The sequence below is a fragment of the Esox lucius genome, chromosome 17 (genome assembly GCF_011004845.1).
Source record: "Esox lucius isolate fEsoLuc1 chromosome 17, fEsoLuc1.pri, whole genome shotgun sequence".
Lineage (NCBI taxonomy): Eukaryota > Metazoa > Chordata > Actinopteri > Esociformes > Esocidae > Esox > Esox lucius.
In genome coordinates, this window is record NC_047585.1 from 9,109,848 (window position 1) to 9,128,154 (window position 18,307).

The 18,307-nt window shown below is 39.3% G+C and overlaps 1 protein-coding gene across 3 annotated transcripts in view; it reads left to right on the forward strand.

The window, feature by feature from the left end:
• cpne5b (copine Vb) overlaps positions 1-18,307 on the forward strand; it is a 207,868-nt gene that overhangs the window by 70,405 nt on the left and 119,156 nt on the right. For 2 of the 3 annotated variants that reach the window (XR_002198020.2, XM_013132288.3), the window contains exons 4-7: positions 1,601-1,704; positions 5,795-5,834; positions 7,568-7,582; positions 7,921-7,997. Coding sequence is in view for 2 of the 3 variants with exons in the window: in XM_013132288.3 (XP_012987742.1) it covers positions 1,601-1,704; positions 5,795-5,834; positions 7,568-7,582; positions 7,921-7,997 (236 nt within the window). In the remaining variant the exon portion in view is untranslated. The remainder of the gene's footprint in view (positions 1-1,600; positions 1,705-5,794; positions 5,835-7,567; positions 7,583-7,920; positions 7,998-18,307) is intronic. The other variant, XM_013132289.3, reaches the window with a different exon arrangement.

Sequence of the window (18,307 nt, forward strand, 5' to 3'; positions counted from 1 at the left end):
CAAACTCAAATGCCAATTGGCATAGACATTTGGCAGTTCTAGGGTTAACCCTAAGCTCTATGTTTGCACAACAACTTCAAAACATCCTCCCTACTGTGAAGCATGGTGGTAGCAGCATCACGTTATGGGGATGCTTCTCTGTGTCAGGGCCATGATAGCTTGTGAAGAAAGAGGGCAAAATGAATGCAGCAAAGTACAGAGAAATCTTGGAAGAAAACTTGCTGAAGTCTGTGAGAGACTTGGGACTTGGGAGAAGATTCTTCATCCAGTGGGACAATGACCCCAAACTTGCAGTCAAAGCCACACTGGAGTTGCTTAGAAACTAAAATGTCAGTTTCCTAGAGTAGGGATGTCAATTGGACAATATTTTTCTCTCCGAATAGTATGTGTTATTATTTGAATTGTATTCGGGTTAACCCAAAGATGTTTTTAAAAACTATCGATATAACATGAGTGCTACTACATTACACATGTGAGAAACGAGCAAGCACGCATATGGAGAAAGCGTGGTGTGGTAGACATGCCAAACTCGGCTACAGAACTAGAAAACAGTATTTATCAACACACAACACTGCGTTTATTTGATGGAGGAATCTAGAGAAGTTAGTCAGCTAAGCTAGCTACTGACTGTTTTCTACACTCTCAACTGCCTTTAGATTTCACAGCCGAACTTTATGTAGCGTTTTGTGGCCAAATGTTTTTTCCATAGGTAACATGGATTCACTAAGTATATTCCATCTTTCCTTTAATTAACGTTCATCCACTTGCTAACAATAGGCTGTGTGTTTGCCTCCCGTAACAGTCCAAACACATTATGCCTGAGGTTCAGGACAGACAAAAGAAATCTGAAAATCCAACTGACTGTACCCCACCACACTATACTGATTTTATTGGCACGTGTGAAGGAGCACATGTTATAAAAAATTATTTCATGGTAGATCATCATATGTAAAAATTAGAGATTGGACTTTTAAAGGTATTTAGAAAAATTATATTCAGGTCTATTTATTTTAACCAAAAAAATACATGAGGGGCAAAATTGAATACACAAATAATAAATTAGTACTCAAATACTAAATTTATTTCATGTATTTGAATATTGGACTATCTGTGTCCATTCCTATCCTGGAGTGGACCATTCAATGCCCTCACCTCAATCCAAATGAAAATACATGAAAACAATTGCAATTTCCTGTTCAACAAAGGTACCCATCCAACTTAACAAAAAGCAATTTTGCCAAGTTGAATGGTCTAGATGTGCAAAACATGTGGAGACTTACCTGAATACATTCATTGCTGTGAGAGCCTCTACCAAATATTGATTAAAGTTGCTGTATATTTTGCAATCAATTATTTTCTGTTTTGTAGTTGTAATGAATTAAATACATTTTTAGATTTTGACTTAGACATTATTGTATATTTTTATTGATCAGTGTCAAAAACCTCTATTAAAATGTTGATTTAATGTTGTAACACAAAATATTGTTAAGTCCAATAGAAGAGAATACATTTGATAGCCACTGTACAGTATATTTAATATATTTACTTGTTTTTTCTTAACAATACTTACTTTCTTCCTTTTTTTCTATTTCTCTTTTAGTTTGGGAGAACAGAGGTCATTGACAACACTCTAAATCCCGACTTTGTCAGGAAGTACATCCTGAACTATTTCTTTGAAGAAAAGCAGAATCTGCGCTTTGACCTGTGAGTGAAAATGTCTATTACACACTGGTCCTGATGAAACAGCCCACCATCTGTTTCCTTTCTACCCTGTCTCTATCTTTCGCTCTACCTCCGTATTTCACAATCAATTCCATTCAAGGGACTGTGTTGGGATGGGAAGGTTAGGGAGTTGCATTACTATAGCAAGAATGACACAGAGGACTCATTCTCTGACACATTTATCCAAGGTGAGTCTGTATGACTTTATAATATGACTCATTCCTAGTCATTGTGATCACTAACAAATTAAAGCTGTATATTACGTTTTCATGAATAAAAAAAATACTTGTCCTTTGTCTGTATACCTCTCAGTCTCTCTCTGTCTCTCTTTTCATGTCCTTTGTTTATATTTATTTATATCCCTTACTCTGGTGAGGTTAACTAGCTCTGGTTTTAATTGCTGCCAAGACCGGACCAGAAGACACATTTTCCTTCACACACAAATATAGCACTCGTGATACCAATCAAGCTAGATACAGCTGATCCATAAAAACGTTTTTTTTTTCTATGAAACTGATTAAACTATCTGTTAAAACTCTCTTCAAATGTTGACCCTCCCCAAACCCCCTATTTTAAATTAATTGTGTCCCAAATGGGACCATATTCCCTGAATGGTAATTAACGCTGCTCCAATTTTTAAATATAATTTTCAGGCGATATTACTTTATTGATAGAGACAGTGAGGAAAGATAGAGGAGTGAGTGTTATGAAATGGCAGTGGACTGGTTTCAAACCTGTGCTGTGATGATATATAGCACATGCACCAGAGACAGTGGCTTAGACCCTAGTAGCATCTTAAACCAGGTCTGGCTTGTTGGTAGGCCAGGGGAATCCCAAAAGCTTTTTTGTTGCAAAGTAGTGGGGAAAAAAGCTTTTTTTAAGTAACGTCTCAAAACACTTTAATCTTATAAAGGTGCTGTTGAGAAAAATGCCTCCAATGCGACAGTACCTAGCTAAGGGGAGATGGAAGCAAAATTGCCAAATAAATCCCCATCAAAATCTGTGGATATATGTCACATTTGTGGTGAACCATATTTGTCTTTGAGAAACAAACATAACCTTTTCCTAGGTAAATTGTTGTTATTGCGACTGGACTACAAACTCACTTTAGAAGTTATAATAGGATCGGAAAATACTGAATGATGGGTTTCAGGAGTACCAAAAATAACAGTGTAATGCCCTTTGGCAATTTTCTCATCCTCCATCTCATTTTAACCTGCATATGCTGCTACGATTCCTTTTGCGTCAGGACACAAACCGGATCCTCGATTATTGAAATCAGAGGAGAAAACACTAGTATCATTGACTTGCTAGTATACATTTTTTTATTTCAATAAATCGCAGATAGTGAGCCATGCTTGATGAATTATACTTAATTAATCATGAATTATACCATAGCCTGTAGGAAAGCACAAACATCTCTTGTTTTCAGAACTGCATTTATTAAGTTTTAATGGCTTTATAGACTTGATTTTCTGAATTGAGCACCGTTCTTCCAAAACAGAATTCAATTATTTCAGTTGTTGAAAACTAACATCCAATAGAACTCTTGGCGCTGAAAGTTATTTTTTAATAGATACTTTGCCAGACCTCCAAGGTGTGGCATTGCGAGACTAGGCAACATCACTTCACCTCATCAGTGCCCTCCACTCATATTGCTACCCTAATGTGCGACAAAAGGTCTTTGAGCTGCATAAATCAGAAAATGTCTGTAAGACAATAGCACAACAGTTGAAAATGCCCATTTCCACTATCAAGGCAAACATTTACAAGTTTATAGCAATTGTATATGTTTACAATTGGCCTAGAAGAGGACATGTGACTATATTGACACTACGTATTGAGGAGGAAGGTTCTTGTGTCCAAACAATTTCCAATGTTCACAGCTGGAGAATTGCTGACATGAGTTGGGTCTTGGTGTCAAAAAGTCTCAAACTATGATTAGATGCCACCTACATAACCACACATTGTCTGGGAGGGTTGCCATAAAAAGCCTTTGCTGTCATTAAACAACAAACTCAGTTTGCCAAACGTTACTAGAACTTCCAATGGGACCAGTTTCTGTGGTTAGATGAGATCAAAATAGAGCTTTTTGGATACAAATACCAGAGGTCGGTTTGGCGTAGACAAAGATAGCCATGCAGAAAAGTACTTAATCCCCAATGTGAATTAGGGTGGTGGATCTTTGATGTTGTGGGGTTGTTTTTCTTCCAAAGGCCCAGGACTTGTTATAGTACATGGTGTCATGGACTCCATCAAGTAACAGCAGATATTAAACTCAAAATCTAACTGCCTCTGCCAGGAAGCAGAGCTGGGCCATGGCTGAATCCAATGCACACTTCAAAATCAAGTAGTAGGCTACTTGAATAGGCAATGGCATAAGGTAGTCATGGTGGCCAGAGATGTTAATTACAAATATTAATCAGGGGACATCTGTATTTCATGCAGAGCACAGATTTGTTTGTACATTACACTATTAGAATATGCTTTGGTGGAAACATTTATGCTTTACTTAGATTACCAAAACTATTAAATATTGACAACTTACCATGCTACAAGCAAAGTGTTAGTAAGTGGATTCACGCAACCTAGCGCTTCAGGACCAATTGAAGAGTTAGGGGAGACATGGCTCGCATTCTAGTTTGATGGGTTTTTGAGGTGAGACTGGGGTTCGGGACGCAAGGAAAGACCTTCCCGTTTCTTCATATCCATTGTCCTAATGAATGTGTAGCCTACTAATACGTTTTACGTTGTTGTTGTTGTTAAATTAAGGCTAAACAAGGCTAAACATGATTCACGACATGAATACCTACTCTTCAATAATATATTGAAAAGAATGCCTGTGAAACACTCAGGTTAAGTCAACTGCCAATAAATGTATTGGTAAACAAAACTGCGTGCAAGTAGTGCATTCCTGAGAGATCCTACTCTTTTACTGCCCAAGGGGTTTTGATCTACCCTATATTAGATCAAAATTGGTAGAATCAGTGCACTAGTGGAAATGGGGGCAATTTCTAATGCAGACCATAGTTGGAAACAGCAGGGCAATGATGGAATATTACAAGCTATTATAATATTCACAGAACATTATGAATCTTCTCTGTTGGGGTTTAACTGTGAACAGTATTTTGTATGATCTATGACCTCTTTGATAAGATAGAGAGATAAAATGCTTAGTTTCAGCTTCATTTCTCGACACAAGGGAGAGAAGAACAGAAAAGAACAGAAGAGTCGGCACTTCAATAGAGGTTAAACTCAGTCCTATCAAAAGAAATGACTATAATATTTGTACTTTTTAGAAATACAGTCCTTAATTTAACTCTAGGTTAACCTTAACTATATTGTGACAGCAAGAGAGAGCAAAAGAGAGATGGAGCAAGCGTGTGTGCATGGCACTTATCTAACTAGGCTGTACTGATATATTGTAGCATGCTGTGTTTCATCTTCTTTGGGCACATCAATTGCATTTCATTTTCCTTGATGTCTCTATATTCATATGCAGATGATCGGCCCTGGAACAACGATCCCCCTATATTAGAGTGATATCTTCCCACTATCCCACTATTAGGAAGATCAAATGGATGACCAAGATGAAATCCAACCCCCCCATTAGCATTCACTGATAGATCTGAAAGGTGTAGATGGATGGAAGAAATGGGCAATGAAGAAGCATCATCTAGTGGAGGCCTGTTAAGAGCTCCTCCCTCCCCTCTCACTCCCTCCCTAGATGAATCTGGGAAATGCAATACATGTTTTATTTGATTCTTTCCACTGAATGTATCTGCTTGTTCTGTCCTCACGTTTATGATGTTACCGTTTTCATCACAGAACAGCCAGGGCAAGGAACAATTTCAACAAACAGATGCAGCCATTAGTTTCTTAAACAGTGTAAAGCTTATTAAAGTCCACAAAGCTCCAGGCCTTTTGGAATCAGCCTGATCAGTCTGACAAAGCCTCTCCAACTCAGTCCCAGTCATACCACACAGACTTACTGCTGGTTTCTGCCGATGCATAAAAACCCCACCCCCCACATCCAATCACACATAACTTTTGTTAACTCTGTCCTCTGCAGGTATGATGTGGACTCCAAAAGCCCAGACCTCTCCAAACATGTAAGTGACATGCCCTATCTGAAATACAGACATGATGAACAGGGATTGGTCAATTGTTCCTAAATAAACATAATTGATTGACACCTTTCAAGTCTATTATTGACCAATACAAGTTAACAGATTTTTCTTAAAGGCATAGTTTGAGATTTTGGCCATTGTCCCTTATCTACTTCGACTTCTCCAGTCAGATGTAAATATCATCTTTATTTCTCTGAGTCCAGTATGATAGAATGCTACTACTACTATCAGTGCAATGATTTGACGTCATCATCCCCACTGTGAATTATGGCAGTGGATCTTTAAAATTGTGGGGCTGTTTTTCTTCCAAAGGCCCAGGACTACTTGTTAGGAAACGTGGTATCATGGAGTCCATCAAGTACCAGTATATATTACACTGAAAACCTGACTGCCTCTGCCAGGAAGCTGGGACTAGGCCATGGCTGGATCTTCCAGCAGGACAATGATCCAAAGCACACTTCAAAATCAACACAAAAATGGTGCCACTGACCACAGAATCAAGATTTTGCCATGGCTCTCCTAGTCACTGGACCAACAATCCATAGAAAGTCTGTGAAATGAGCTGTAGAGGAGAGTACAAATGCGTTGACTTCAGATTCTGAATGATTTGGAGAGATTCTGTATGGAGGAATTGTCTTAGATTCCTTGCCATGTGTTCTCCAATCTCGAAAAACTCCATGTACTTTTCCAGTCAGATGTAGATCTTTTTTTTTCTCTGCATCAAATGAGATAGAATGCTAACTACTGTCAGCACAATGATTGGACATCTACTTGTACAGCTTCAATGCTAGCTGTTCTTATAAACTTTGAGTCATGGTGTAAATAGTTGGCAACTGATTTAAAACTGAATGACATGACAATGACTTTGAAGTCAAAATCTTAAACTATCCCTTTAACATAATCGTCAGCGCTAAAACATAGAACCCATCCTGAACAAGTAATGGAATGTTTAGCATGAAGCATGGAGTTCTCCACTCCTTTTGGCCAATGTCCTCAACTTGTTTATGATCTGGCCAGAACATTGCTTTGTTTGATTAATTTTGTCTGCTGCTTGTTGCATGCTTTTCCATCTAACTTCATGGATTTATGCAAGCCAACATTAAAAGACCTCCGAATGATATCCAAATATAGAGTATAAAAATAATGTCATGAACAATTTTTTTGTTCATACAATGTTGGTGTTACCGAAGGAAGAACCTACTATATTATGTTTAACATGTATGGATCCAGCGAATAAATGTTGTACTACTGGAATATTATATTATTAAAAAACGGAAATCATTTCTTTGTCATGAAATGCATTTCTCCAAACGTCTCCACATTTGAATTAGCAGGTTGATATGATTTATCATGTCACAATTTGACTGCTTACAGAAAGATTACAAACTTTACAATGCTTGGGAGACTGTTGGAAGAAAACATATTTAGAGAGACATTCATACAAATAATCCCTCTAACCGATTATTTTATATATTTGGATAAAAACAGTTTTGCATACCTCCAACCACATGATTTCTTAGATGCATGTATTCCTGCCAAATATTAGTTATTAAAGACTCACACAGTATATTACACATGATCTGTTTTCTCTCCTGACCCACTTCCTGGTTTGTGTGGTGCAAGGTGTTCTGGGTATTGTAGTGTTTGTGTGTACATGATGTGCTCTGTTGTTATTGTTGTTGTTTTGCTGCCTGCTCTCCCCTGCCCTCTGGAAGCCATCTGATCTCAACGTACGTCTCCACATCTCTCCTCTCTTTAAGTACTGTGATCATAGTAACACTGTAGCTATATATACTGTACCAAAACACACACAGCTGTTAAGCATGTGACCCTCCAACAATCAACTCTGTATATAACCTTCCTCCTTTCAATGGCTCTTGCTAACTCCTAAACCTTTTGACCCCACCTTTTGACCCCACGTTGTTGTTTCCAAACGCCCTTTATCCGTGTTGACGTCCACTCTCCTGGGTGTCTCATCCTGGTAACACTATACCTCTGCCTTCCTGTCTATCTCTGCCTCTCTTGTCTTTATTTTTCTCTTCCCTCGCTCCTGCTCTCCCCCTCTCAGGACTTTTTGGGTCAAGTGTTCTGTACCCTGGGAGAGATTGTGGGGTCACCTGCCAGTCGCCTGGAGAAACCACTGGGGTGAGTTTTTGGTGTTAGGTTTCAAAACTGTTTTCCTAAATCAGACGACTCTGGTTGAAAAGTTGGACGCTGTCCAAAGTGCTATGGGGCTGAACTGCAGATCTCTGGGCTCTGGTTTCTCTGTTGTCCTCACTGTTGAAATATTTGCTCTTTGGTATTTGCTGGTTATGCTGTCCGACCTTTGCTCTTTTTGTGGCAAATTCATAACAGTTTTGTTGTCATACCTGTTGGTTCAGCTTGTTTTTCTGAACCTTCTGTGTAAAAACAACTTTCCTATACATGAAGCCTGGAAAAAGCCATGGTAGAAAAACAGCTACATTTGGGAAAAGCTGCTATAAATCACTTATGCCTCAAAACACAACAAAATCAATGAAAAACATGTCTGGGTGAAGATTTAACAGTGATTACTGGACGATTGTAGTACTGGAGGTGTTTTAAACATTTTTATTAACGACCGGATGAAAATCAATTGTAAGGAGACAGAAAAACAACAGAAAAACACATACAGGTGCTAGTCATAAAATTAGAATATCAACAAAAAGTTGATTTATGTGTGGTATAAAATGTGGTAGAAAAATGTGTACAAGCAATAGGGATAACCACACCCTGGAGAGGATTGTGAAACAAAACCCATTCAAAAATGTGGGGAAGATTCACAAAGAGTGGACTGCAGCTGGAGTCAATGCTTCAAGAACCACCATGCACAGACGTATGCAAGACATGGGTTTCAGCTGTCGCATTCCTTGTGTGAAGCCACTCTTGACACAGCGTCAGAAGCGTCTCGCCTGGGCTAAAGACAAAAAGGACTAGACTGCTGCAAGGTCAACGCAGCCGTCTACCAGGAAGTTTTAGAGCACTTCATGCTTCCTGCTGCTGACCAACTGAATTTGGAATTTTCATTAGTTGTCAGTTATAATCATCACAATTAAAAGAAATAAACATTTTAAATGTTTCAGTCTGTGTGTAATGAATGAATATAATATACAAGTTTCACTTTTTGAATGGAATTACTGAAATAAATCAACTTTCTTATGATATTCTAATTTTATGACCAGCACCTGTACATAATGTAATGGGAAATGGAATACCATTAAACAAACTTTATTTACATCTATAGAGGTAAATAGAGATAATCATCCAATTATACTATATTAAAACAAACCACATTGATAGAGTGTCTGTACAGCAGCTTTGTTAGTTAATTCTTACAAGGTTGACCTGTAAGTGTTAGGGTTTGGGCTCTTTCGCAATTTGTTCCAGTCATTGGCGGCAGAGAACTGGATTCAACGATGGTCAAATAAAGTGGGTGCTTAAGGTGTAAACAAAGTATAGATCTCTATTGGAATAGCAAATGTTGAGGAGTGAGCTGAGGTAGAGATGGGGTTTACTTAAAAGGGGCTAGTAAATAGGTTTGTTAGCAGTGTGGTTAAGATGGGGTTTAAAATGTGTCAATGTTTATAATCACAGTTTAAAAAGACAGGCATATTTGAGGGGAAGGGATTGGTTCTTGAAATGTAACATACATTTTGACAATATGTGCTGGAAATTGTTTGGGTTGATAAAATAACTGTCCAGACCTACAAGGTATGGCTGAGTGAAGCTATAGAACCGTTATTGTTATTAAAGGTACAGACACTGCTGGTTCTGTCAGGACACTGCTGGTTCCGTCAGGACACCGCTGGTACCGCCAGGACACCGCTGGTACCGTCAGGACACCGCTGGTTCCGTCAGGACACCGCTGGTTCCGTCAGGACACCACTGGTCCTGTAAAGACACTGCTGGTACCGTCAGGACACTACTGGTTCTGTCAGGACACTACTGGTTCTGTTAGGACACTGCTGGTTCTGTTAGGACACTGCTGGTACTGTTAGGACACTGCTGATACCTTCAGGACACTGCTGGTACCTTCAGGACACTGCTGGTTCCGTCAGGACACTGCTGTTTCTGTCAGAACACTGCTGGTTCCTAAAACGAATCTGCCTGTTATAGGACTGTTGGCTATTGTTTTTGCTGTTTTGTTATTTGCCGCATGTACAGACTAGTGTCTTTAAACATATCGTAAAGAGACCATGTTGATAACTGAGGATGAGAAAGACAGATACACAAAAAAAGATGTGAGAAACAGAGTATAGCAGGAGGGACAAAGAAAGAAAATCTATCAAGTTACACTCGTTCCAGCAGATGTTTCCGCTGGATAATTATTGTCATTAAAATATGGGGCGAGGCGCTAAACCAGAATTACTACAATTACCATGCTGCTAAACGGTGGGCATTCCGCCATGAGGAGGTACAGAAGAGGTGGTTTAAGGTACTGTAGGATGAAGAGAGTTCAATCCCAGATGTTGGATCCGCAAGTCTGAACTCTCACAGTTGCATCATCCAGGTGACAGAACACATTGCAAGATTGGGGTTGAAGAGTGGAAAGGGATGTGTGAGAGTATTTGACGAGTGTGTCAGTCGGGTTGACACCTATGTGACAGAACAGAAAGAGAATATGAGAATGTGACAGTGATGAGAATGGGGACTGGAAGGGGAAGGAGGAGATGTGGAATCCGTGACGGGGGTTGAAGTGGCAATTGTGTTTATTTACCGAATGATTTATGTACAACTATCCCTGTTAAACCCTAGGGGAGGTCGCTGGACTAATTTAATAAAGCAGATATTACAAGGCTGATAATAAGACCAGTAGGGAATGGAGAATCTGCAAGAGTCTTTGAAACTACTTTGGTTCATGAGATTTCATGAGCTGAGATGTTGGTGTATTTACCAGCCACTGGACACATCAGGCAGATCGCACGAAGCCACGCACTCACGCACATAGTCCTCATCCATATTCATCCGGGCGGAAATGTCAAGGGGTGAGAACAGCTGGGCTCTGTCTGTACGATCAGTAATGGGGAGGACGCCACATATAGACATACATACGCAGACTTCTATGAGACCGAGTTATGTGTGAGAGACAAGAAGAGTGGAAGGTAGTGTAATGAGGATGGCCATTTGACAAACAGGCATGTATGCTGGTGCTTCCAGCTCAGGGAAATGTGTAAGAATCAGAGAAAGAAGTTCAACTGAGAAAGGAAAAGCTCTATGCCTCATGTACTCCTGTTCCACTTCTGTTGTCAAGAGCCTCTCCTCGTGTCAATGTCTGGAGATGGGTGAGAGTCACACTGGTGATTAATGTAGAGTGGTAATGAATACATGATGAGATTCACCTGCCTTAAGGACTCAGGAGACTCTTAATGGTATTCTTTATTACTTTAATGACTTCGTATTCTTTAGTTATTAGTGCCATCATGCTGGATGCACACCTGAGTACCAATGAATCTCATACTGCCTTAATTGGTCTGTGTTCATTCAAATTCCAGTGCATGGAGTTTCTAGTAACGGAACCTTAGTCTTGTGCTGTGAGGATAAATGACATGGCTGATTCCAGGGACTCGTGACCATGAGAAGAACCAGTTGAAGAACCACCATTTTAGGAATAGCTCGAAAGATAAGGAGAAAGACATGTAGGTAGAAAGAGGGGGAAGAAAGATCGCATTCATGGTGATAGAATAAATTAATCTTGTTGTCAATTAAACGCAAGGTCTAACCAAAATATTTTTAACTGAATGCTGTTACCTGAACGCCTCTAAATTAGGAAGATGTAGGCACCATAGGCACCTGGGGAGCAATTAGGGTGAACTGTCTTGCTCAGGAACAACATATTTATACATTAGAATTTTTACTTTCTCAGTTCAGGCATTCCATACGGAAACCACTTGGTGACAGATCAGATACACCAACCACTATGCCACTTGCCACAGAAAAGAAATAGGGACGGCAAGTAAAGATACACAGCTAAAAACCCAATGTAAAGAGAGACAGAGATTAAATGAACAAAGCCCTGTGCACCTGAGGATGTGCCATTTTCAGGGATCACTCTCCTGTGGGTGAGGAATACAAAATCCTGTTGCCACTTAAATCTCGCTGGATGCATTTCTTTCATTATACTCTAGTGATTCGTTCCTACACTTGTGCTATTCGTTATTTTAACTTTTGTAACTCACCCGGCCCTAGCTAAAATGAGCTCAATGGAATCCCTTATTTAAAGGTTCCTTGAAAAATCTTTTGAAGAAGCTTTTGCAGTTGATTTTTGAGGGGGTAGGTTCTTCACATAATTATTTGAGGAACAATTGAATTAGTTCTTTGAAATACCCTTTTCATCTTTTCCTTGAAAATCTTGACTGGTTCCCCCGGAGTTTCAATTTGAAAAACCCCTAAAGGATCCTCCAAGAACCATTTATTTTTGACAGTGTTTTGAGTTCGACAGACAATTTTTCTTGAATGCTCCTCGCTTTCACCTCTTCAAATAATTGTACAACTTATTTAAAAGGGTCATATCATTTTAATGTATGTATGGATTTAAAATACAATCTGATGGTTGGGAGTATTGTCATATATTGTTAATCTATTATATTTTTAGAACAGTTTTTATAGGTCTGATGATTGTTTCTAGATTAAGAGGAAGAAAAAGTGAGATGGAAAGAGCTACAACCATAAAAGGCATTTGTCTCATCTCAACATCAGTCTTCTGTTTTGATGCTCATTTGGATTTTACTCTCTGCATTTGCATTGAGCCTGAATGCATATTTTTGGAAAATGCAATACAATATACTCTGTTCTTGTATTTGACATTATCTCTTATGGAAAGACTATATACATTTAAATGACAGATCTGTAGATGGTAGGGCTGTCATAAACACCTGGATTTATGAGAAAAAGCAGAATTTGTTTCCTTTAGACAAATTGTGATTTTGCATCTTTCACAAATGATTGACATTTGGCCCATAGACTGGATTATAATTTCCAAAGCACAGGTTTGGTGTGCTTTTCATTTATTGTTTATATCTCTTCTCTTAAATGATATGTACCCAGAACGTAGTGAAATGTCTGATTAAACATTAAGATTTCCATTTGCTTGGTCATCCATTGGGCACAAGTTCCAGAATAAATTGTACTTCTACTTTTCAACCCAACTGCACCAAATCGAAGAGGTGTATGGCTGCCACTTAGGGCATGCCAGCAATTAGGTTTGACTGTCTTTCTTAAGGTCAGAACATATTTTTCCGATTGCACAGCACTAGTTCTGGCCTAACCAGTAAATTAATTAGTCTGGATCCCAAAGAGAACTATTCCTCATGTGTACTACTTTTTGTTTTCAAATATACAGTTGATTTATTTCAGTAATTCCATTCAAAAAGTGAACTTATATTCATTCATTACACACAGACTGATATATTTCAAATGTTTATTTCTTTTAATTGTGATGATTAGAACTGACAACTAATGAAAATCCCAAATTCAGTATTTCCAAAAATTTTAATATTACTTAAGACCAATACAAAAACATTAGAAATGTTGGCCAACTGAAAAGTATGAACATGAAAAGTATGAGCATGTACAGCACTCAATACTTAGTTGGGGCTCCTTTTGCCTGAATTACTGCAGCAATGCGGTGTGGCATGGAGTCGATCAGTCTGTGGCACTGCTCAGGTCTTATGAGAGCCCAGGTTGCTCTGATAGTGGCCTTCAGCTCTTCTGCATTGTTGGGTCTGGCGTATCGCATCTTCCTCTTCACAATACACCATAGATTTTCTATAGGGTTAAGGTCAGGCGAGATACCATTGTCCTTAAACCAGGTATTGGTAGCTTTGGCACTGTGTGCAGATGCCAAGTCCTATGGGAAAATGAAATCTGCATCTCCATAAAGTTGGTCAGCAGCAGGATGCATGAAGTGCTCTAAAGCTTCTTGGTAGACGGCTGCGTTGACCTTGGACCTCAGAAAACACAATGGAACAACACCAGCAGATGACATGGCACCCCAAACCATCACTGACTGTGGAAACTTTACACTGGACTTCAAGCAACGGGGATTCTATGCTCTCTTCCTCCATACTCTGGGACCTTGATTTCCAAAGGAATTGCAAAATTTACTTTAGTAAGAGAACATAACTCAGCAGCAGTCTAGTCCTTTTTGTCTTGAGCCCAGGCAAGACGCTTCTGACACTGTGTCTTGTTCAAGAGTGGCTTGACACAAGGAATGCGACAGCTGAAACCCATGTCTTGCATACGTCTGTAGAGTCCACTCTTAGTGAATCTCCCCCACATTTTTGAATGGGTTTTGTTTCACAATCCTCTCCAGGGTGCGGTTATCCCTATTGCTTGTACACTTTTTTCTACCACATCTTTTCCTTCCCTTCACCTCTCTATTAATGTGCTTGGACACAGAGCTCTGTGAACAGCCAGCCTCTTTAGCTATGACCTTTTGTGTCTTGCCTTCCTTGTGCAAGGTGTCAATGGTCATCTTTAGGACAGCTGTCAAGTCAGCAGTCTTCCCCATGATTGTGTTGCCTACAGAAGTAGACTGAGAGACCATTTAAAGGCCTTTGCAGGTGTTTTGGGTTAATTAGCTGATTAGAGTGTGGCACCAGGTGTCTTCAATATTGAACCTTTTTAAAATATTCAAATTTTCTGAGATACTGAATTTGGGGTTTTCATTAGTTGTCAGGTATAATTATCAAAATTAAAAGAAATAAACACTTGAAATATATCAGTCTGTGTGGAATGAATGTATACATTATACAAGTTTCACTTTTTTAATGGAATTACTGAAATAAATCTTTTTGATGATATTCTAATTTTATGACCAGCACCTGTATTTATTGGACACACAAAATAGAACTAAAACAGATATGTATTAATATTTAATTAATGCACAGGTGTTTCATATCGAAACATTTTTGGCTGCTCATGAGATTGCAGTTCACTGCCACATTGTGTTACAGTCAAACAATGTTTCAAAGTAAAGGCAAAGCCCAGAATGAAGATGTAGAATAACTCCTTCTGTTTTTCCCCGTATCTCCAGTTCCACCTGCCTTTGGTGTTTGATTGTACGGCATCTTATTTTTCTCCAAAATGTATTTGGTTATTTCATATTCCCCAACTCTGCACTACCTGTTTAAGATGTAATCTCTGTGTTGTTCAGTCATTCAGGCTGTAATTTGCTTGTTTATTTGCGAGGTATTTTGCATTTGGCAGCTCATGCCTTGCAAAAGAGGCAATGTACTGGTGGAGAGCCAAACAAGTGCTGTCTGGCTATCTCATGAACACACAGGTACACACACATCTCATTAACAAGTGCTTTTGAGATAAGCCAATTTAGCAAAATAAATATTGGTATGTTCTAAAATGACAAAATATATACAGCCGCTTTTGCAGCATGACATTGACATATTGTACTGTGGATTGTCGGTAGTGATATGCACATACTGTACCTCACTATTCTCCATCTGTTACAAAAGTGTGGCATGCATTGTAGATGATATTAACCCGAATGAAGATGGTTAACAAGCAACCCCTCTGCTGTAAAACATCTTGTAACACAAGTTTGTCAGTTGTGATTGGGTTGCAGATCATTGACAAAAACTTTAGGTCTAACCCTGGTATGTATTTGTTTTTATTATTTAAGAAGAGGGGGATAAGGCTGAGGGGAAAAGAAGAGTGTCTACTAAATATCAAAAAACATTTTAGTTGAGAGGAGAGCAGGACGAGGGAAGAACAGTGGAGGAGATAGAGGACTAAGGACAATTGGGTTGCATGCTTCAGAGTGGGCTAAATAGATTGGTGTTTAAAAATGTTCTGACAAGACTTGCTTTAGGCCCTGGACATACAGTACCAGTTTTTGGTGTAAAATACACCTTTTTTTGTTGTTGCTAAATTGGCTTATCTCAAAAGCACTTGTTATTGAGATGTGAGTGTAACTCACTAGCAATTGTGTGGCTCTCCAGCTGTTCACTTGAATGGGTGTATCAAAATTATTGACTGGTGCTGTATTCCAATGGCTTTAGCTCAGTGTTGTTCCTTCCCATTATTAAATCATATTCCTACACAATATGTAATGTTTTATTTTTACAGTGACTCACGCTGACATGTCACTCTTTGGGGCTAGGGCCTAGGCTGTTTAATAAATTATATATGAACTTGACATGAACCATGGTTTTCTTCTTATTGATTCAAGACTAAATGGACCATATCTAGAAGCCCTTAGTATTTAGGTGCCCCCATCTTTTCAATCAAATACAATTCTATAAATCTTAATGTCATTGAATGGAACACCGTGAACGCTAAATGTGAGTTGTTACCTTTTTCCTTTCTGTCAATTACTTAGCTCCCACAGAGACAACTGGAAAATTGAATTTATGATTATTTCTAACAAAAAATGATTTTCTCAGAAAATAAGAAACTGTGTTTTTGAAGAAGATTACATTGCAGAAAGAAGCTTTTTAAATTGTCCTACTTTGTTCCACTTAATGCATTCTGAATCCGGTCAGACAACTGATTAGAAGTGATTAATACTATTATTTTTATTATAATAAATATTAGTAAGATACAATAAAACCTTTGGCCAGACTTTGGATTTGTTTTTGCAACCTTGGCTCATCAACGGTACTTGCCATTCTTATCTTTTCCTTTTTGTATCTCTCTCCCTCTTCATCTATCACTTTCAGTCACTGTCTTAATACCTCTATCTTTCTCTGTTTTTGGCTCTTTATCTCAATTTCTTTCTCACTCTTTCCCTCCCTTGTTTTCTTCCTCTTTATCGGTTTCCTCTTTCTCCCGGTCACTAGCTCTCAATTTTTTTTCTCCCACCATCTAGCTCTCTCTGTGTTTCAGCCCCTCTCTCCTTCAATGCTCCCTCATCATCTTCCACATTTTCTGGGAAACATGGCCAGACGTCCTTAAGGGGACATTGTGTAGAAGTGTACAAGAGCTATTGTGTTTACACTTCTCCAAAGTGTAGCTAAAGGCTTTGTACATTGTGGACAGCCTTTCATTCAGGAGAATCATGGGAGAATAATATTAGACAGCCTCTCCTTCACGACTAGTATGGCCAAACACTACTGGAAAGCTTCTGCTTTTGAAGTTATATGGCCTAAAACGAACTCTTCTCCAGAACCAGGAAGCAGCTTGTTGCAGTTTACTGACCTATAAAATGTATTACAATGTCAGCCATGCTTCACAGGTGTTTATTGCACCTCAGGATAGAAGCGGATAGGAATTGAGCTCTTCAGATTACAGTAATAATTGTGTTCGTGGTTGTTCAAAGTGTGGACTTGGCCAGACAGGGGTATTATGCATAAAGATGAATGTCATATCTAAATGGTAGAACCAATATTTTAAGTCTCAAGATAAAAGCTATACATTTATCCAAAAGGAGATACATATTATCCAAAAGGAGATGACATTACTTTGTCATTTATTAACATCTTTATTGAATACAAGGCGCAGAGCTATAGGGAATCATCCTTTTAATTGTAGAAACAGAAAACAACCAAAGGAACGGTACCAAACCGGAACTGAAGAGCAGCAGTACAGACAGCCAACAAAACAATGACTAACAAACTGAAAGGCAAACAGAACAACTTAAATAGGGTCTCCAATTATAGACAACAAAACGCTGATGTCTCAAAAGAGTACCACAGAGATGCCTAGGGGCACCTCTGCGGTAAGGTCCTGACTTTGGCCTTCCAGGCACAGCTATCTTAGCTATCTTAACTCTGTATCCATCGGGATACAGAGTTCAACAGGGTAACAGCTGTAGGGAAGAAACTGTTCCTTGGTCTACTGGTGCGGGAATGGAGGCTTCTGAACCTCCTACCAGATGGAAGGATGGCAAACAGAACGTGGCTGAGAAGGGAGGGTTCCCTGCGGATGTCGCATGCCCTAAGTAGACACCGCTTGCGTTGGAGATCCACGATCACAGGGAACTGGGAACTGGGAACTGGTGATGTACTGGGCTGTTTTCACCGGCAGTTTCAGGGCCTTCCTGTCAGAAGCAGAGCAGCTGCCAAACCACACAGTGATGCCGTTGGTCAGAATACTCTCAATTGTGCAGCAGTAGAAATTTACCAGTATCTGAGGAGACAGGCCTTCTTCAGTCTCCTCAGAAAGTAAAGATGCTGTTGTAGGTTCTTGTTGAGGGTGGAAGTGTTGAGGGTCCAGTAGAGGTCCTCAGAGATGTGGACCTCTCCTGTGTGTGTGTAGGCTTTTTGGTCTTCCTGTTGTCCAGTTGTCCTCCTCCTCATAGACCGTCTCATTGTTCTTGCTGATTTGTCCTCCTGCCATGGTGTCATCTACGAACTTCTTGATGGTGTTAGGACCATGCACAGGTATGCAGTTGTGAATGAAGAGTGAGTAGAGAAAGGGGCTTTGCATGGAACAATGTGGGAAACCGGTACTCATGGTCAGGGTGGATTAGGTGAACTTGT